General features: G+C 32.4%; 1 protein-coding gene across 2 annotated transcripts in view; it reads right to left on the bottom strand.

Moving 5' to 3' along the window:
- GckIII (Germinal centre kinase III) overlaps positions 1 to 22,078 on the bottom strand; it is a 274,408-nt gene that overhangs the window by 230,308 nt on the left and 22,022 nt on the right. Inside the window, exon 1 of one of the 2 annotated variants that reach the window (XM_080179453.1) lies at positions 20,929 to 21,334. The exons of the other annotated variant lie outside the window; for it this stretch is intronic. Within the exon in view, the coding sequence (XP_080035579.1) occupies positions 20,929 to 21,030 (102 nt within the window). The 5' untranslated portion in view covers positions 21,031 to 21,334. Of the gene's footprint in view, positions 1 to 20,928; positions 21,335 to 22,078 lie in introns of those variants that run through there. 2 annotated transcript variants of the gene reach the window in all.

Raw genomic sequence — 22,078 nt, 5'->3', positions numbered from 1 at the left:
GAATAAATGTTTTATTTTTAAAGAAATCACCATATGGAAATCTTAACTAAATATTATATGTACAGACCTGTAAATTAAATTTCTCAGATAGTTGTATTGACATAAAGTTAGTTTTAGAGCAGCTTCAATAACAACAAAATGTGGCAGAACAGTTTTACATACATGCATTGCATGCCATGGAGGGAGGGGACATCCTATAATATAAAGAAGTTTTTTTTTTGTCTGTAGCTTAAGATTTCGATAACTACTAAACCGATTGAGATCTCCATTTTATGGAAGCTTTTAACAGGTCCCTTGATGGTTTTAGGCTATTTAATTTTATATCTAAGTTTGGTTTAAAGCTATTTTCCTACTTTTCTTATTCCTTCGAATACAGAGCTCCTAGATGCTTGGAGCGCAGCCGCTAGTTAGCTTATAAAGTAATGTATATGGCGTTTCTACAAGCTACTAACCTCATATAGCCAAGGAAAAATAAACTTTTAGAGGCTTTTTATTTTATATTAGGATAGGTTCTTTAAAGGTTAGAAGAGCTCCGTTGGTAAAGTCTTCCGTATTGATAGAACCCTAATGTTGGGGCTAAATACAAGTTTTTTATTCACAAAAATTAAAGAAAGGAGTGGGGTTTCGGTGATGAATCAATTAGTATCAAGTGAAGCACCATTCTTACGAAATTTCAGGCCTCAGTTTTGAGGAAAGAAGACTAATTTAGTGTCTATTGACCTATCCTGGTATCCCTTATTGCATTTACATAAAAGGCTATCTATCATATTTTAACTCTTTTATTTAGGGCTATCAAAATATGCTTTATGGGTTAAATTGATAGACAAAAACATACAACAACAAGAATGACAACATCCATAAAAGCGAAGCTCTGAAACGGCAAGACAAACTAACATTAACACTTGTATCGGAACTGAATAAGCAGAATATAAATGCATTGCTTCGTTCCGAATGTACGTAAGTACCCTGATTACAAAAAAAGCTTAGATTTTTAAAAATAATAAGTATTGCTTTAAATAGAAGAGAAATTCAGATAAAAATATTGTAGGTTAATTTATGTAATTCTAGGTTTAAATGAAATACGAAAATAATAAAAATAAGCCAATACAACACATCAAGTTTATTTTATATCTTTGTTAAAGTGCGAAGGGCAAAACAATATTTTACAAGGATTATGGAAACGGTAAATATATATTTTTTTAACGATATTGGGTTCACTACTACGTTAATTTAAACAAAACAATCACAATAGTGTTCATAAATAAATAGGGAAGCCATTAAACAAATAAAAACAAAAAACTGTCAAATGATATAATTCTTGTAAATACTTATATGAATTTAAAGCCCCTGGAGTTGGTTCTTAAATCTCAATGATTATGGTAAGCAAGAGACAGTTGAAGTATATGGAAACCCTTTTCTAGAGTAGCTACTCTACTAAAAGGTCATACCTAAGTCTTAAATAATTAACCAATGTTTTTAGCCCCTTTTATTTATCCCATTAGCTGCAAGTTTGAGCGTGAAAGGAAGTGACTAAAGGAAACATATCCGATTTCTCGCTTAATTCAATTTGTACTATTTCCTACCAAATCTCAATAGCGCCTGAATCGGCGCAAATTCATTGCCGCAAAAAAAAACAATTTAATAGAACCGCTAGGTACATAAAAAAAAGTATGGCCAAAATGGTCTAACATTATATTAATGAAACCAGCAACATCAGAATAGCGTCCATTCCGAATTACAATTATTGATACAATTAAATACCTAGTTAATAATGTAAAGGAAAAATCTATACATTATTACTTGGATGTTGCACCAGATTTTCATGTACTCTAATAAAGTGATATCTTACAGCTGGCTAAGATAATGATCCAAACCCTTTACCCAGCCCTTCCCCTCCTAATGGATGAACGAACTGGTCAATAAAAATACGAAAATTTTTCCCCTGTCAATATCCCCACTTATTCTATATCCATTTAAGAAAAAGTAATAATTTGCGACATTCTCTTAAAAACAGCCTGGTTTATGCAGTAATATAAATTTTCCCTGTGGATGATATCTTTGCTGGAATGGTGGCGCACCACTTTAGAAACATCCCATGATCAAATTGTACCCTAAATTGGCTAATAAACTTGGGATATCCGCGTTTTTTCAACTATTTTAGGAAATGCTTTTTTTTATTTTTTTTTTTAACGATTTAAGGAAAACACACATAAAATGTTATTTGTTAAACTCTCATATATACAGCATGACCCTCGAAAAAGTATTTTTAAGCATCTGCAGCCCTTATTTCTCAATGAATTATAAAAAAAATGCTTATGTCCTTGTTCTCCATAGTATTCCACATAAGTAGATAAAAAAATATTTTTTTTACCTCCATTAACACTGGAGATTTTTAGAGCTAAAGTTTTGAAAAAGTGACTGAGAAAAAGAATTTTTTTTTGTTTCTCTTATTTTTTGGATGGTTATATTATGTTTTTCTGGCAACTGAATAATGATACACAAAGAAAAACAAGTTAACTAAGGGGGGGGTTTTTAATGCAACCATCTCGTAATCAGTGAGCAAATGGCACTTAGAATTCGAATTTCGATCTGAAATTTTGCATGAGTAATCCTTGATAGGTCTATTTTCCCTAAATAGAACAAAAAGTTGGAAAAGTAACGGCTGGCGGCTGGCAGCTCAGCCGTTTAGCCGTTTTTTGCCTATTTTTAGGGCAAATTCATCATTAATTACGTAGGAATCAACTTTTTAAAACATATTTCTGGTTTAATTCATTTTAAATGATAACAATAACCATTTTTAAAAATTTTTAGTACTAGCTGCTAAACGGCTAGAACAGGCTGAAAACGGCTGGGAGCCGCCAAGAGTATAAAGAGTAGATAGGGCTTGTGACATGTCTAGGGGTAGGTATCTATGGGTGCTGAGCTCAAAAATGCTACTAAAAATAGTGACGGCCAATCCATATGGCAGCTGGGTAACAGCTGCAGCTCAGCTGCGAGCGGCCAAGAGTAGAATGAGTAGATAGGGCTTGTGACGTGTCTAGGGGTAGGTTTTTATAGGTGCTGAGCTCAAAAATGCTAACAAAAATAGTGGAGGCCCATCCACATGGCAGCAGGGTAATGGACGCAGCTCAGCTGGGTAACGGCCGCAGCTCAGACGAGCCAAGAGTAGAATGAGTACATGAGGCATGTGACGTGTCCAGGATTAGGTTTTTATGGGTGCTGAACTCAAAAATGCTTCTAAAAATAGTTTCGGCCAATCCCTGTGGCAGTTAAGTAATAGCTGCTGCTCAGCTGCGAGCGGCTAAGAGTAGAATAATTAGATAGGGCTTGTGACGTGTCTAGAGGTAGGTTTTTATGGGTGCTGAGCTCAAAAATGGTACCAAAAATAGTAGCATCCCATCCATATGGCAGCTGGGTAACGGCCGAAGCTCAGCTGCGAGTGGCCAAGAGTAGAATGAGTAGATAAGGCTTGTGATGTGTCTAGGGGTAGGTTTTCATGGGTGCTGCGCTCAAAAATGGTACCAAAAATAGTGGCGACCCATCCACATTGCAGCTGGGTAACAGCTGCAGCTCAGCTGCGCGCCACTAAGAGTATAATGAGTAGATAGAGCTTGTGACGTGTCTCGGGGTAGGTTTTTATGGGTGTTGAGCTCAAATATGCTACTAAAAATAGTTGCGACCAATACATATATGGCAGCTGAGTAACAGCTACAGCTCAGCTAGGAGCGGCCAAGAGTAGAATGAGTAGATAGGGCTTGTGATGTGTCTTAGGGTAGGTTTTTATGAGTGCTGAGCTCAAAATGCTACCAAAAATAGTGGTGACCCATCCATGTGGCAGCTGGGTAACGGCGGCAGCTCAGCTGGGAGCGGACGAAAGTAGAATGAGTACATAGGGCTTGTGACGTGTCCAGGGGTAGGTATTTATGAGTGCTGAGCTCAAAAATACTATCAATAATAGTGGCAGCTCATCCATATGGCAGCTGGGTAACACAAGCCCTAACTCTTAGCCTCCCCCAGCTGAGCTGCAGCCGTTACCCAGCTGCCATATGGATGGGTCGCCACTATTTTTGAGAGCATTTTTGAGCTCAGTACCCATAAAAACTTACCCCAAGACACGCAACAAGCCCTATGTACTCATTTTACTCTTGGCCGCTCCCATCTGAGCTGCAGCTGTTGCTCAGATGCCATATAGATTGGCCGCCACTATTTTTGGTGCCATTTTTGAGCTCAGCACCCATTAAAACCTACCCCTAGACACGTCATAAGCCTTATCTACTCATTCTACTCTTGGCCTCTCACAGCTGAGCTGCGGCTGTTACCCAGCTGCCATATGGATGGACCGCCACTATTTTTGGTAGCATTTTTGAGCTCAGCACCCATATAAACCTACCCCTAGACACGTCATAAGCCCCATCTACTCATTATACACTTGACCGCTTGCAGCTGAGCAGCAGCTGTTACCCAGCTGCCATATGTATTGGCCACCACTATTTTTGGTAGCATTTTTGAGCTCAGCACCCATAAAAACCTACCCCTAGACACGTCACAAGCCCTATCTACTCATTCTACTCTTGGCCGCTCGCAGCTGAGCTGCAGCTGTTACCCAGCTGCCATATGGATTGGCCGTCACTATTTTTAGTAGTATTTTTGAGCTCAGTACCCATAAAAACCTACCCCTAGACATGTCACAAGCCCTATCTACTCTTCATACTCTTGGCCGCTCCCAGCCGTTTTCAGCCGGTTCTAGCCGTTTAGCAGCTGGTACTAGAAATAAAAAAAATGGTTATTGCTATCATTTAATATGAATTAAACCAAAACTATGTTTTAAAAAGTTGATTCCTATGTAAATAATGATGAATTTGCCCTAAAAATAGGCCAAAAACGGCTAAACGGCTGAGCTGCAGCCGCCAGCCGTTACTTTTCCAACTTTTTGTTCGATTTAGGGAAAATAGACCTACCAAGGATTACCCATGCAAAATTTCAGCTCGAAATTCGAATTCTAAGTGCCATTTGCTCACTGATTACGAGATGGTTGCATTAAAACCCCCCCCCCCTTATTTCTTTTTTATTCCACCAAAAAATATAAATTTTTAATGGCAAAAAATACTACTGAATGAATTGATTATTTCCAAATTTTAGGTTATTTATTAACCCTTATTTGAGAAAAGGATTAATTATGACAGTTGCTCCGCCTACTTTTCTGACATCTCAATAATTTAATAGGGGGTTAATTAAGCTTTTTAGACAAAAAAATCATTATGTTTTAATTTTATTTTCTTTATAACTTTTTTGTTATTAAAGTTAGGATTGTGAAACAAAAACAATTTTCCTGCTATATTCATAAAGATTTATTTGGTTTTTTAATCTTAAACAATTTTGCCTAATAAGTAAGTTTTTCAAAATATCATTAAACTAAAAAGACTCAAAAAATATGTGTAAAAAAATGCTTTTTACTCAAAAACTAAATTTTTTATTTCATTTTTGTATAAAGTTTCTGCTAGTAACAAAAATAAAAGGATTTCTACCTTAATTTTGCTAAAAAAGTCGTTTCATGTTAAAAGTTACTTTTTCCTCAGTCACTTTTTCAAAACTTTAGCTCTAAAAATCTCCGGTGTTAATGGAGGTAAAAAAAATATTTTTATATCTACTTATGTGGAATACTATGGAGAACAAGGACATATGCATTTTTTTATAATTCATTGAGAAATAAGGGCTGCAGATGCTTAAAAATACTTTTTCGAGGGTCATGCTGTAGAAAATAATTTTTTTTCGAGGCTGAAACTTAATATCTCTGAAACAGAAAGTACATATGAGCTATGCTTTGTGTTTCAGTGGCTTAGGTTATTTTCAAGGCCATTTACCAAAAAAAAGACTAAGGGCTAAGGAGCTAGTTCATCTAATGTTGGTTTCCACATGTATATAGGTTTTACAAGTTTTATTAAAGTCCAAAGTTTTAGCTAATAGATTTAATCTATGTACATAGCAATTTTGTTTATCATCAATGGATTTGGACATCAAATTATCGTCCATTTTCTATTGCCGTTATTTTACTGGGTTTCTTTAAAAATTGAAAAAAATTGAAGTTGAAAAAATTTGTAGCTAAACTCAACCTTTATTTAAGAGTAAAGCCATTATTCTATAAAATATTGAGAGTGTTGTAAGTATGGAAAAAGTTTGAATTATTGCTCACATCTGGAATTTCTTAGTAGAACAATTTATCAGACTTGCCAGCCGCAGCCGACTTTACCTAACCGCAACCGCAGCTATTCTTCAAGTTGTAATCGTAATAACACTTCAGACTAATCCTTTTTTAATCCTTTAGCGAAAAGCTTTATAAGCAGTGTTTCGGAGCCGGAGCCGGGAGCAGCAACATTTTTGGTGGAGCCGGAGCCGTATTTTTCGTTAAAAACGGCTACGGCTCCGGCTCCGGATTAGCTAAAAATGATTTTTTAAAGTAATATTATAATTTGGCAACGGTCTATTTCCATATAATAAACTGAAAAACTATTGTTACTTAACAAATAGACACACATCCTTCTACTTTTGTCTTTTATATAGCTTTAATCAAATAAAAGCAAAATATTTTATATTATTTATTTTATTTTATCAAATTCAATAATGAAAAAAAATGATATATTAATTTTAACCCTTTACAGTCGGGCCCCTTGCCGCACCTTAATCATTCGGGGGGGGGGGGCGTTCAACGACCCCCTTATTATCTCAGTTCCTATTAGAGCTAGAGGGCTAAATTTTTTTGTGCAAGTCCCCTGTTTGATAATGAATTTCCGACCTTTTATAAGTCTAAGTAAATTTTCGCTTCCTTCACCCTTATATTTAACAACCTTTGTTTTCAGGTCTTTTTTTACTTAAAAATTTCAAACGGCTGTAATTTTCTTATTTTTGAAGCTAGAAGAAAATTTTTTTTCCAGAAAATGTTTATTTTTATGTAAATTTTACATTAGAAATATCAAAATATAAATTTCAGCGGCCGCAGCTGTACTTGGCAGCTGCCAGCCGCCGCAGTCGGCGGTCGGCGGGAAAACGGCGGCGGATCTTCATGAAATTTTAATACGTTATGTAGACATGTAAGAAAAGCTTAAGTTTAAAATTTGAAGTCTCTAAGTCACAAATTGCGGCCACAGGAGCCTTTTAAAGATTTCTGGAGACCTGGAGGATCAGGACCTGCAGGATCATACCTGGAATCTGAAAGTGACTTGAACACCTGTATTTCATGTAAGGATGTACTACTAGAGGATTTTTTAGTATTTTGGTATGATAAAATGCTTTGTTTTAGTCAAAAAAATATTTTTGCACATTACCTGGATGACCCTGCCAGGTTTGCTGGCATCCTGTGCCCGCCAGGATGGAGATATTCAAAAAATTTCAACTCTCAGTTATGTGTCATACCCATACTTAAAAAGTCAAGCAGCTTGGGCTCTTTATCTTTCACACACAGAAAATGAGATAGAAAAAACCGGATGGGGGGGCGTTCAACGCCCCCCCCCCCCCCCCGACCGTTAAGGGTTAAGGTAGGAGCCGGAGCCGCATTAAAATTATACGGCTCCGACACCCTGTTTATAAGCCATAAATAAAGAAATGACACCCAAACCTTGCGGCAACATTTTTATCTTTGCAGCGGCTATCGAGCCGTACAATTTATCCAGTAAAGCACGACCATAAAATAGCAGACATTTATTGTCCTAGCTTAGGTGTAAGAGGTACAAGGTTTTAAGTAGCGTAGCTGCTCTCTAATTTTGAAAAGAAAAGGGATGAAGATTAATTAAAGGTCCATTGTACTCTCCCATTCTATAAATATCTTACATATAAGTAGTTTTTTCATGTCAGTTAAGATCTCTTAAGTTCAAATTCAAGTCTAGGAATGGCTTTAGGCTGTGTTTACCCTACATCACCTAAAAGCTAGAAGCGGAGCCGTTAGTCTGTAATATAGGGGTACATAAGAAACCAAGATACTTAAACAGTAAAGGATAAATACACCTTAAGGCTTCAAACACAATAGACATCAAAAGAAAATATAAAAAAGCGCCTTCAAACGATATTTCAAAAAATATTTTTTTGGAAAACTTACATAATACCCTTATTTTTTTCCTATTTAATAGGTCATATAATCTATTTTTTAATAAATAAGAAAGTAAATGGAATATTTGTAACCCTAATGTCAAAACTGCCTGACGGACAGACATTATCTATCTATATAGTAGCTGCATTACCTACATATGTATATTGTTTAAGTATCATATTTGTTTTTTAAACAATGGTTATGAAACATCCATTAAAGTCAACATAAACTAATTTTATTATAAAACAAGGATAATAAAAATCAAAGGAACGCATATAATAACATACGAAGAATTTAAAGAGAATTTAAGGTAGCTAATAATTTAAATAGTATTAAATATCTCAAAATCCGTGAAACTTTATCATGTGCAATGATGTAAGATAACTGTCAAATGGTTACGAGAAGCAGGTTGTCAGGGAAACAGGGATAGATTATAAGCAATTTCATTCATGCTTTGTTTGTGTGAAATTAAAATTAAGAACACTTATTAAATTGGTTAGCTAATGTCAATATAAAAAAAACTCTATTTTAACTTAATAATAACAAGGTAAATAATAATATTGTGCGTAAGCAGATAACAATAAAAAATACTGTTTTTAACACTTAAAACTAAAAACATAGTATTTCTGCTACCAGTTTATTTCAATACATGTTTTAAATAGATTAAAATCCTCAATTATAAGCCCTTGTCCCTGTAGTGTACAATATAAGTGAAGTTTCGTAGCATGCTGAGAAAATATTTCTTAGTGGTTGCGAGGTGTAAGAGAGTCAGAAATAATATCTTGAGTTAGAATTAACAAGAATGGTTATATTCAAACAAATGTAATTGGAGATTTGTAAAAATATTGATATTGACAAGGGTTAAGACTGTGAATGGTTGAGTTAAAATCCACAAAAAATACTATATTTTGCGGTATGGCTTTATGTCGTCGGATTCAATTCGACTGGATTTAAATTAGTTCTGAGCCTTAACGTAAAATGATGTGACGTATTTTTACAGAATACTAAAATAATACGATAAAGTCAATCCTATAATTTTACTATCTACCATACGCGAAAAATTGTCTAGATATTATTTTATTCATATTATGACTATTAGGAGCTAGCAAAATGTCTAAGTATCATATAAATCAAATATATACAGCTTATATAAAGATTATAAACAATTGGGGAAAAATCTAAGAAGATTACATACTAACTAGTAAAAAAATAATTACTCAAATTTAAACATTAATAAGTTTAACATGACAACTCAATTATAGTTTTTGGGTAAAATAAATAATCTTCATTCTGTAAATTAAAGAGGGAGTTATAAGGTAGCTGCGCTCCAAAATAATGTAAACAGTGCGCTATAGGAAATTTACGGACCTTCAGGTCATGTTAGAAATTCAATTATCCATCCTCAAATCTATGTGGATTTGTTCAACAATATCAATATCAACTGACTTTCATTTAATCTTATTAAATGAACAATGTATTAAAGATAAAAGATCTCGAAACGTTCAATTGGTTTTACTTTTTAAAGAGCTTTATAAATGTCTTGGGGGTGGTTTTAGGCTATTTACCTGACTCCATCACCCTAGTGGGTTGGAGCTTAAAAACTATGAATAAAACACATCCAAGATAGAAGCAGAATTATAGGTACGCTATAAACTTTTCTTAGAGAAAACCATTAATGCTTAAAGTTGCAAGTGTTAATGATGTGTTTGTAATTGTATATCAACAAGAAAATACAATAGAGATATAGTATTAGAGAAGCATATTTTGCAATTATTGATTATTTAAACAAGTTGATACAAAAGCTACTAGATTAGAGTTTCATTTCTTAAGGTCTATAATGTGTTTTCGTGTACAATAAAGCTACTAGATTAGAGTTAGTTGAAGTAGCAAGTGTTAATGGAGTGATGATTGGTGCCTTTGTTTTTATACTTGAGTAAACTTATACATGTAATAAAGCTACAAGATTAGATTTCTATATTCTAAGTGTTAAGATTTTTTTTATTAAAGCTTGAATATAAAGCCAGTGATTTAGAGATATGAAAAGCAAAAGGTTCTAATAAAAAAAACGATTAGAATTATTAACAGTTTAATTCAGTAAGTTTATTTTAAAAACTAAGAACACATGGTCATTAAATTTGTTAAAACAATGCAAATATCACACACACACACACACACACACACACGCACTCACGCACACACACACACAAAACTCTGTTTTATTTATTAATCTATTTTCTGCAGTGCATCATGGATACTGATTTTTATTTTTGTGTTAAATTGAAAAGCGGTTTCCCTCATGTGTTCAAAATGCATAGTCAAGCACAGACACCATCTAATCGAAAATAAGTTGGACCGCCGCGGGTAGTTTTTCGTTAGTTTGTTGGGTAGTTTTTCATTAGTGTGTTGGGTAGTTTTTCGTTAGTTTGTTGGGTAGTTTTTCGTTAGTTTGTTGGGTAGTTTTTCGTTAGTTTGTTGGGTAGTTTTTCGTTAGTTTGTTGGGTAGTTTTTCATTAGTTTGTTGGGTAGTTTTTCGTTAGTTTGTTGGGTAGTTTTTCGTTAGTTTGTTTATTTTTTCAGGTTAAGTTAGGTTATAATGAGGAGGTACTGGGTAGGTTCGCAGTTAAATGAAATAGAAAAGAAACTACTCCCATTCTTATTTTCAATTAATTCTTTTAAAAAAATAAGAGGGGGGAGATTTCAGTGTTTGACTGGCACTGTTTGGAAAAGCACCAATTGAATATTATACTGTTCTATGGATTACAAGAAGAGTAAAAATTGGTTTTGTGAATGACTGTACATCAACATAACATGGTTGAAATTTTGAATATCTGTCACTGTTCCAGTGCACATTAAAGAGGATTGATTACAGCTTTAAAAAATGATTGGAAATGAGGGGTGTTCATACATTTGTGCATATAGCCTTGACCATAATTGATCAAAACAGCTTTTTATGCAACTAGAAATATAAAATCTTTGTATAAAAATGGTTTAAAGTGGTAGGGAAAGGATTTAAGAAAATCATACAGAATAATAATTTTATATAGAAATGTTTGCTATTATCATAAATTGCTATATTGGTTTGTTTTAACACTTAATAAGAGGATAAAAAAAGAAGTTCATTATCGAGAGTAAAAAAAAAAACCATACAAATAAATTTAGATTCTAGAAAAAAAAACATTTGTTGCATTTATTAGATTTTTTAATAGGGAAAATTAAAATTCTATTTCTTAAATACCTAGGTATTATTTTAAATTTTGTAATTGGTTGAAATATAAAAGAAAAGTTAAAAAATCCAAAATTATTTAGATAACGTCACGTAAATGACAAGAAAGCGATTTTCATTTGATTTTTTCTGAATAATCATAACACAATAAGGAAAATAAAGGTAAAATAGGATTTTATGATTTTCAGGCAACTTTTAAGTTTTAATTATGACAATTATACCTTGTCTTAAATGGGTTTTGTTATCATATTATGTTAAAGTTTCCTTTTATTTTTCAAAATATGTTTCCATTCCAGTGGATTTAATTAGAAGCCTTGTAAATGCAGGTAAATCACAACTTATACACATGTAACTTTTAAATACAAACAAAACATGAAAATAAATAAAAATTTAAAAGACATTTAAAGACCTTGATTGTTAGTTATTTCTTTCCAGTGAGAGATGGGACTAGTCCCTAAAGTGTTTTATAGTTGGCTTATCATTTTTGGTAACTTAGATTGAATTTTCATTGGTTGGTTCATTAAGTTAAGTGTCAAACCGTTTCAACCACAGATTGTAATAAAAAGAAGGGATAATTTTGTGTATCATCTTTGGGGATGTACATCAAATTATCGGCAATTATCTTATCCTTTTGAATCCCTGATTTCTTTCGCATAAAATTGTAACAAGATATCAACCTTATTTATAAATGGCAAATATTGTCAATAAATATCATAATATGTCGTTGAGTAACTGCACTACTTAAAGGTAAAACAAATACCTATATCAATTGAATAATATGAATATTATATAATGAAAAAATCCAATTCCTATGAAATCTAAATTAGGTCATGCAAAAAGAATAAAAAATAAAGTTTTCGTTGCATTGGTGTTAGAGGGAGTTAGAAAGAGCACATTTTAAAGTAACACATAATTCCAAGGAAATAAGAATACTTGACTCTACTAAACTATTTCAAAAGAAGCCTAGAACAATATCTTTAATTATTATCTTTAATTGGTTAAAACATATATTATAAACTATCTCTTCTGGACAAATGTAAATAGTGGATTTATACGTAGCAAAATATACAATCAAACCAAGAAAGCTTTACTTAATCAATTGTAAAAATCTTCCCGAAAAAAACCAGCATATTTTATATCAATATTCAAAAAAAGACACCCTCTAAATTGCACATATCGTGTTTCCACCTAACTGATGTTTAAATCATACAATGCAATTTCAATAAAGAATATTTCACTCCTATTTGAGCTTGGGATAAAGAGAAAAGTATAACAAAGTTTTTTGAAGTGAGAATTAAATTTTTAAATATATGTCTTTAACCTATCCGACTGTAATGCTCTATTTTTGCCTTATGTTTTTAGCAATTTTCTAATGCATTGTCTATATTCAAAAAGGGGGGGGGGGGCGAAAGTGACACTTTTTGAAACCAAAACTAAAAGTCAACAAAGGAACTCAACTAAAAAAAGAGTTACAGGTCTGAGATTTTGCATGGCAGTTGCTTTATAGGGGTAAAATATGGAACTGTGAAGAAACGGCGGCGCAACCGCCGAAAACCGCCGTTTCCCGCCGAATTTTTTTTTGCCTTTTCTCGGCGGTTTTCGGCGGTTGCGACGCCGTTTCTTCACAGTTCCATATTGTACCGCTATAAAGCAACTGCCATGCAAAATGTCAGACCTGTAACTCTTTTTTTAGTTGAGTTCCTTTGACTTTTAGTTTTGGTTTCAAAAAGTGTCACTTTCGCCCCTCCCCCCTTTATCACTCATATTTGACGAAAATAATCTAATGCATTTATTATTTAAAAAAATTAGAGGTTTCAAAGTTTGATAATACAATGTCTTTTTAATCAAACCTGTCCCACAATTTTTATTTACAAATAGTGGTATAAATAATAAAGGTATTTTTTACAGATATCTGTGTGACTTTAAATAAAAATAAAAATCCAGATAAGTTAATATTTGAGACTACTTGACGTATTCCTTTGCTTATACGTACGGTGTGAGTGCATTTCTATTTGCAAATTGAAAAATTCATTAAACTAGAGTGCCACAACTTCAATGTCAATATGGGGGATAGGACAATGAACGGTAAAATAACCTCCTTCCAATTTTCATATTTGTCTTTAGTGGCCTTGAATTAACCGTAAAATATTTGGGTAAGATTAATTTAATTTCTATTATCCCATCTCTTCCTGGTATGTATGTGAATATGTTAAATGTGAGTACAGTTGAGAGTATAAACTAATAAAATCCAAAATGATATAGATATTACTTTCCTCCTCTTCAACATACTTCTTAGCTATAAAAAAAAAACTAAAATCTTAGAGGTTTAACCATCACCTACACCCCCCCCCCCCCCCCCCCCCACCAAAGACCTTAATACAATACAATTTATAAAATAAAAGTATTGTTGTTGTACTGAGCATAAGACAAAATAAAAAAAGATTACATAAAAATACAATCATCTGGTTTTTGCCTTTTGATAAATAAACAATCGGCAATTAAGCTCTCATGAATAAATAGCATTAAACCTTCCTTGGACAACTACTATACGTCCTGGTAATTGTGGAACGATCAACCTAACCATTTACGAAATCTTTCGGCATACACACAAAAATTATTTTTTTATGGTTAGAAAATTTGATTGAGATATGTCTAAGAAAATAATGGGTCTAAACGAAAATAAAATATAAAAAAAAGGGAAAACTCTTCCCATAAGTGAATCTTATTTCAGAAGGGGTAATAAATCATATGTTTAAGAATTGAATTTCTAATGTATGTATATGTATGATGATAAAAATGAGTTTGCATAAAGTTAATCCAATTTCTCTAAGCCATCTTTGGCCTTTTCATACGCCTTACACTCTAAAAAATAATCTGTAATAATTTTAGAAGCTAAAATGTTAAGTATTAAGGAAGAGAACAAAAGCGGTTACATTATTCTACAGAGACAAACAAGGCAATATTATGTACACATAATAATCAACGCATATTATACTTACTATACGTACTGAGAAGAAATTCCTTTTTTTTCTCTACTTTTGCATAAAAATTATTCGATTTTTAGAGTGCATTGAGACTGAGTTTAGTTGGTCATGTCATGCGGCAATGCGCAGTAAAGTAGAATCAACGACCGATTTGTCATGTTTCAACCCATGGAAATGGGGAAAATACAATAGCAGGAAAATTACTGTTAACTACATTATTTCGTTAAACATTTAGGTAAGTAAAAAAGAGCAGTTAGGGAGCCTTCTAATTGCAACTAAATTCTTTTCCAATTAATTTCTTTACCAAACTCATAATTTTGCATTGTAATAATAAGGGAAAGATATTGTAATGACAATTGGCCTATCCCTTTTTTTAGCATGCATTACCAGAGAAAATCTATCAAATTGTTGCAAAATATAAAGATTTATTATGATAGGATGGTTACACCAAAAAGCCTGTTGTAGCCTTTATGGTTTCGTCTTGAATGATATTAAATTAAATGAGCATGCGGTCAACCTGTCCTTGGTTGTCATTTCAAGGTGTCTTGGTTTATGCTTATAATAGCAAAAAAAGAAAGGTTTATTGAGATTACCTGCAATAACAATGCATGAATTCAGTTACTGGAAAGTCAACTACTTCTAATGAAGATTAAAAGGCGTACACTTAAAATTAGTCAAATATTTTTTTAGATTGTTTTAATTAAAATCTATGGCACGATAAATATTATAATATGAATAGTAGACGATAAATAGAGATTTATATGAGCCATACATTTTTCCTTAACAACCTCTCCCCAACCTCAACCAAGCCTTTTTAAAAGAATAATTCACCCTAGGAAACTGAGGATCTAAAATGTTATACATGTATGTTAAATGATAAGTTCTACTATCAATTGGGAATTTATGTAGACAGGTGTGAATGATTTTTGAAGCGTAAAAATGTAACAGTAAAGTAAACGTACAGGGCAAAAAAAGTTAGGGGATGAAAATTCAGTGATATATACTGATTTTGGTTATGCTCTGTTTAAAATTTTTGTGACAACCCATTCATAAGTCAACAATATAAGATATACAAAATAAGGTCTGCTAAAATTTATTTATAAAAAAGTTTAATTTTAGTCGCACATATTTATATTGTAGTAAATCTCCCCTCCCAACCCCAATAAAAAATTCGATGCCATATACTTTTTCATCAGCATGATTTAAATCAATTAAAATCTCTAGAATATTTGTCCCGATCCTATAAAGTTTTTATGTTATAAATAAAAACTGAAAAAAGTTCTATATCCGTCAGTTTTTTTGCTTAGTGGTACCATCAATTTGTCATACTCAATAATAATGAATACCTTTTTAAAAGCTAAGTTTTCCTATAATGAGGGTTTGTACGTCAAGGATAGCTCTTTTCGTTAATTTAATGAATTGTCCTATCAATTTCAAACATAGGATAATGATTCATGTAACACGATTCACGAAATGTAAAGTTACGTCAAGATCTGATAAAACAAACTATGAACAATTTCCTAACCAAATTTCCTAACCTTTTGTAAAGTTATTGAAACAATGAAATATTTGATGTAACCATTTATCATCCATGCCATCATTATTGAAATAGGTGTAGTTAGGAGTGTATTTATATTAATGCTAAGTATTGTCTAGATATATGTCTTAAATTACTAGGATTAAAATCTTTGTCTATTTTTAACTTTGTACAAAAAAAATAAAACAGTTACTTCATTTAAAAATAAACCGTTGATTTTATTTTAATGTTCCAATGTATAAAGATAAGATGTTTTTGGTACGAGCATCAAATATCAGAACCAAATATATAACTAAAGCTTAATTAGTATTACCTAAACCAGTCTTGATGTCTTGCTATAATCCACTCTATTAAATGAAACGTAACAGTCTTGCAGTTGGTAAAATGTTTTAAACATATCCTGAAAAGGCCTTTTTCTCTATTAACCTACTTTGATAATTTCTATTAGTACATAAACAAATCAATATAAATAATATCTTATATCTAACACATATTTTCAATTAATAAAATGCTAGCTTACATTTTTAGCTAATTTACATTTAATATTAAAACTTTTGCTACATTAAATGAGCACCCAGCTACCGTCATCTGCTTAGCTCATTTCAAACATTGAAAAACCATTAGGAGAAAATTTTGTGAACTCAAGTTTCAGGCGTTTTACAGGGTGTCCACAGAATTTTAATTTTAATGATTTGTGAACAGGGTTTTCTTTAATCCTTGATTGAAGATTAAAATTCGTAACATATCTGTAAAATATAGAATAATTTTTTTTATAAAAAGATATTTTTTGGCACTTTTTAAAAAATAAAACATAAATCTTTTTAACAAAGTAACCCAGTTTTAAGTCAAGAATCAGATAATAGTTATTTTTTTCTCCATTATTGAAAGATTAGGTAACTTTTGGCTTATCTGTATGTCTGTATATATATTTGAGTGGCAAAGTAAAAGTTTAAAGAATAAATCTTATTCAGGTGAAATAATCCTTGTTAACAAAACGGTTTTACACAGTAACAAAATAAAATTTTGTTTAGCACCCTGTATAATAGAACATTTGACAAATGTTGTTAATTGTCTGTTTAACATCAGCGTTAAAAATCTAATAATTTTATCTGGCAAAATAATAAAATAAACATTTTACTTGTATTGCATCATTAATCCTAAACTACAGCGAATTACGATGTGTGTCCATAGATCTCGTAAACGCCTGTTTAATTATCGTAGATTCCCAAATTAAATAAATAAACCTATTTAATTTATAAGAATCCTTCACCTCAAAAAAACCTTGTAAAAAAGATGTTTTAAGGCAGAGGCCAAATAAGGCAATTATTACTTTTATTTTTCTCTCACCCACCTCTCTGATTCTGATATCAAAATCAAAATATAATCATATGAAACACAATGGGTTAAAATAGACAAAAAAAAGCCTTTCATACTTCATCCCCAATTTTTTTTATTAGCGGAACAATTGAAACAAAGCATACAAATCAATATTATAAAATATCTAATGCACTGAATTGTAGGGAAGGGGCGTGAGCTAAACTTTAGACCGCCATTCAAGAGGTTTTAAAAAGCAAAGGCATGCAAAATATAAAAGTAAAATATTTTTCAACTAGCCCATTGTATGAAATAGGAAGGGGTGTGTCTTTTCTAGAAGATGGAATGATGGAGCCAAAAATAGCAATACAGTGCCACTATCAATTAGTTTTACACCAAATAAAGAAATCATTTTTAGAAGCACTGCTACTCTACAAGTTAAATCATCAGAAAGGGGAGATAGTGGACTGTAAATTACGCTGGTACCCAAAGTTTTAAAACCCCTGTATCTTCTACGTTGGCTCAAAAATTTAGGTACTGGTTCCAAACTAGTAGTGACTAAACTTTTCAATTAATAATTTTGACCTTACTAAAGGGGTAATTTTGTTTATGTATATTGGAGAAATAAATTCATTGTCCATTCTCTTATTATCCCTTCAGATTACTGAATATTTACATGTCAAAATATTTTATATTCTATAATAAAAAGTAGTAAGATTCTTTGTCCGTTAATACCAAGCTAACCACTATACCTATTCACTTCTCCATTTCAGAAAAGCCTTAGGAAAGTCCTGGACAGGTTTTAATCTTTTTTTAAAATTATAACATTTAAATATTATTAATTTGTTGCTACTACTTTGCAATACATGGACAAATTGTCCTTGTTTTGAAATTATTTTACTCGAATCCCCCTTTTCAAGAACATTACTTAAACTTAAAAATTGGATGAACTTTAATTTTAGGAGATGTTTTCTTAGAGTATTTTTATGTTTCTTTTAGGATGCAAAAATGTTTTTTTCACCTCAGCTCCTCCTGTATTCTAAAACTTTAGCATATCCCCTGCCCCTAGTAACGTATGGATTTCCTTAACCTGACTTAACCTAAAGAACTATGATAAATAAGCGTCATTCTTCCATAAGAATAATTTTCTAATAATAATGTGATAATTAGAATGCAGGGTTGCATTTAAGGTTGCTGATTATCTGACAAAAAAGTATCATCTTTGTTAAATCATATCTCTATCATTTAATTTCACAACACTAAGTTAAGAAAGTGTCTCTTTTGTTGACAGCATTGCTACTATATAACTAGGAAATGGTCGAATGTCCAACGGTCAATTAAGATTTAAAAACCTGGGAAATATTAATTTCTTATCATCTTTAATGCTCACTCATTCATACTTTTTTCAGCAAACGTGGATGTTGTGACAGGGTTAATTTTGTCGTCCATTTAGGTTGCTAATACAGTCCTCAGGTCCATGGTCAGGGGAGATGAGGTAAAGTCATACTATAGAAACATTTTTTCAGGGAAAGCGAGAATCTATCACAATTTCCATGGATTTGAAACCCATTGTTATACATCTTAAATGGTCCCTTTAGGCCAGTTAATTATTAGTTTGTTATTAATGCGCTACTTATGGACATTTTGTCCCCGTTTTTATGTACCTAGATTTTTAACATTTTATTACTTTTACTAGCTTTAAAATTACAGAGATAAAAATATTTGTTAATTGCACAATTTAAAAATTTACTTTCTTAAGTAACGCAGCAATAAAAGTATTTTTGTTTATATTTGAAAATAACAGTATACTGTAATAGAGTAATAATATACGAAATCTAAGGAAATGTACTGAAAATGTTTTTTTTTGAAATTGTAAGATAGAATAGTTATTTCTTGCATCGTATTATAAACGGCTTTCCGCGGATATAGAATGTACAATTATAAGATTAAAACCAGTTTTTTAAGACCCTAGGTGCCGTAGGCAAGGGCTAAAAAAACTGGTTGTAATCTTATGATTGTACATTTTTATATTCGTAGAAAGCTGGATATAATACGATGCTAGACATAGTTTTTTCGTATGGATGAGAACCGGTTCCTATCCACCGGATTCGAATGAATACGAGAAAAAAAATTCTAGAGTGAAGAATGTCAGGGTGCGTGTGTTTGTGTACTAGAACTGTGGTACGTTGAGTGACAATTTCATACGTAGTACAGAGAAACTGACTGCATAGAAACTGTAGTATAACGATTATTGAGTGATAGGTTTACATTTAGCCTGGGGGATTATGGTACTCTGCGGGGTTTATATTTTTTATTAACTGGTCTCAAAACTTGAAAATTTTTATTCTTGTTAATTTTTGTACACAACGAGACAAGCATCATTTTATAACCACAAAAATATTTACAAAATTAAATTTCTTTCATGTCTGTCTAATGGCCGTGCTGCAACCAATTACGCAGATAAACCGATTTTTTTTCATTTTGATTCAAAGGAGATAGAACAATCGATGAAAATTTTTAAAAGAAGAATTTTGGTAAAAAATTTAGTTATTTTTAACTGGTTCACATTTTTGCGAATGGGGGAAGGTGTAGAATAGTCGAGGGCAACCATAGATCTGCGGGCGGGGGAGGCTAACCAGGGAATATGTGTATCCACTAAAACCTAACTACACCCCCCAACCTCATTATTGATGCATTTGTAAATAAGGTATGGGGTTTATGTTTACTAAGAAATTTGAGTTAAACCGCCGATTATTTCATATAATACAAATTTTTAATATAAACAATAAGCAACGTTTTACTTTTATAATTCATATATAGTATAAAAAATTCTGCTATGTGATATTTGCAGTAGCATTTATTTCTGCGTAAGTGAAGAAACACTGACTAATGGTCGGTGTGTCCGTCCACCTCAAATTAAGGCCATGTTAATGTCATATAAGTAATGTCACACAAAGGATTCAACTTTCAAATGGTTTTTCATGGCATTTAGAGAAATGCGTAAGAAAAAAGCATATTTTATTACTTAAATTGAATAGAGGGGGGGGGGGGGGGAGTTTGTACACTTATAGGAAATGAAAATTCAGTGTCAAATTTTGCCCTGGACGTTTGGGCTTGTTTTTATAGTTATCAACCTAATTCTTTTTGTAAACTCTCTTATTTGATTGGATCTAACCCATAAAACTTTGAAAATTGAATTTTGGGACTTTCCTTCTAGGGGTTAGTGGGGCAAAAGACCCCCCCAAATACAAAATTTATAAGTTTTGAGCTTACAAGCCCCTAGAAGTAATGTGCAAAAATGTAATATCAACTCATTTATGTAATAAAAGGTTTCATTTAAAAAATCAGCTCGATATCCTGAAAAATAAGCTCATAACTTGAAATTCTAGTGTTTGGGGGGGTCGTTTGCCCCACTAGGCCCTCGAAGGAAAGTCCCAAAATTCAGTTTTCAAAGTTTTATGAGTAGATCCAATCATATAAGAGAGTTTACAAAAAGAATTAGGTTGATAACTATCAACAAAAAACAAAACAAAAATAATGGTAACAAAGCTTAAGCTATGTATACTTAACTACTATATATATATTTAGAATTAGAATATACTCTTTGAAGAAAATATGTTACTTAAATATTCCTGGGTTTTTGTAATAATTTTAGATTTCTTACCTACATTTTACGAATGATAATTCTAACTGGTAGAAAAGTTAGATGCAGAAGTTATTTTCTTTTCATGACATATCCCTAATATTTCTAAAGAAAGTATGACTTCAATCAACCCACCCCTAATAACTTTACCTTAGGGGTCTCATTTCTATTCTGTTGCATGTGGGTATGCATAGCACCCCCACCTGTCATTGGCGACATCACATAGTGACCACGCTGCTCTGTTATTAACATAATATCACAAATAACTTGTCAATCACGATAACCAAGTTAGACAGGGGGGGAATAACTTCACATTAAATTAAACCCTTCAATCTTACTCTTCAAAAATAACTTTGACTTTTATATGTTAAGAATAAAAATTTCACTTCCTTGCAGGCGAATGATCTATATATAATACATTTAATCTTCTTTTGTTATGATTGAACAGCTGAGTGATTTCTATTTTGATATTGCTCAAGTGTTATAAAAGCTTAGGTGCACACATACACACAATCATGTGTATATATGTGTTCACGCTTGCACGGTTTTAATCTCACTGAGTATTAAGTCCGTGTGTGTGTGTGTGTGTGTAAGTGTGAGTTCCACAGAAAACCATTCACACACAAGCGCGCATACACACACACACACAAACACAAACATGCAGGCACACATAAGAACATCTAATTGCTTACACTTAGCAGTAATCTCAAAAAAATTATATCAATTTCTAAATTTGAAATAAATAGGAAAATTTAAAGGGAGGGGGGGGGGGGCGAAAGTGACACTTTTTGAAACCAAAACTAAAAGTCAAAGGAACTCAACTAAAAAAAGTTACAGGTCTGATATTTTGCATGGCAGTTGCTTTATAGGGGTACAATATGGAACTGTGAAGAAACGGCGTCGCAACCGCCAAAAACCGCCGAGAAAAGGCAAAAAAATTTCGGCGGTTTTCGGCGGTTGCGCCGCCGTTTCTTCACATATTCCAGTTCCATATTGTACCCCTATAATGCAAAATCTCAGACCTGTAACTCTTTTTTTAGTTGAGTTCCTTTGTTGACTTTTAGTTTTGGTTTCAAAAAGTGTAACTTTCGCCCCCCCCCCCCTTTGGTTTAAGATTTCTTTGACTGCTTTATATGATTGAAATTTCTTGAGTAGTTTCCTCAAAACAATGATAATCTGCTATTGCAACCACTTTATCCTAATGTAAAAATGCGAGTTTTTAGAGAGATGTGAACAAGATAGGTTTTTTGAAAAAGATTTGATCATTTACTTCAAATTATCCATCCATCAGCCGCTCATA

The sequence above is a fragment of the Acartia tonsa genome, chromosome 2 (genome assembly GCF_053477335.1).
Source record: "Acartia tonsa isolate MP-2025a chromosome 2, ASM5347733v1, whole genome shotgun sequence".
Classification (NCBI taxonomy): Eukaryota; Metazoa; Arthropoda; class Copepoda; order Calanoida; family Acartiidae; genus Acartia; species Acartia tonsa.
The sequence above is the reverse complement of the archived record's forward strand: the minus strand, read 5'-3'. Positions and strand labels throughout refer to the sequence as shown.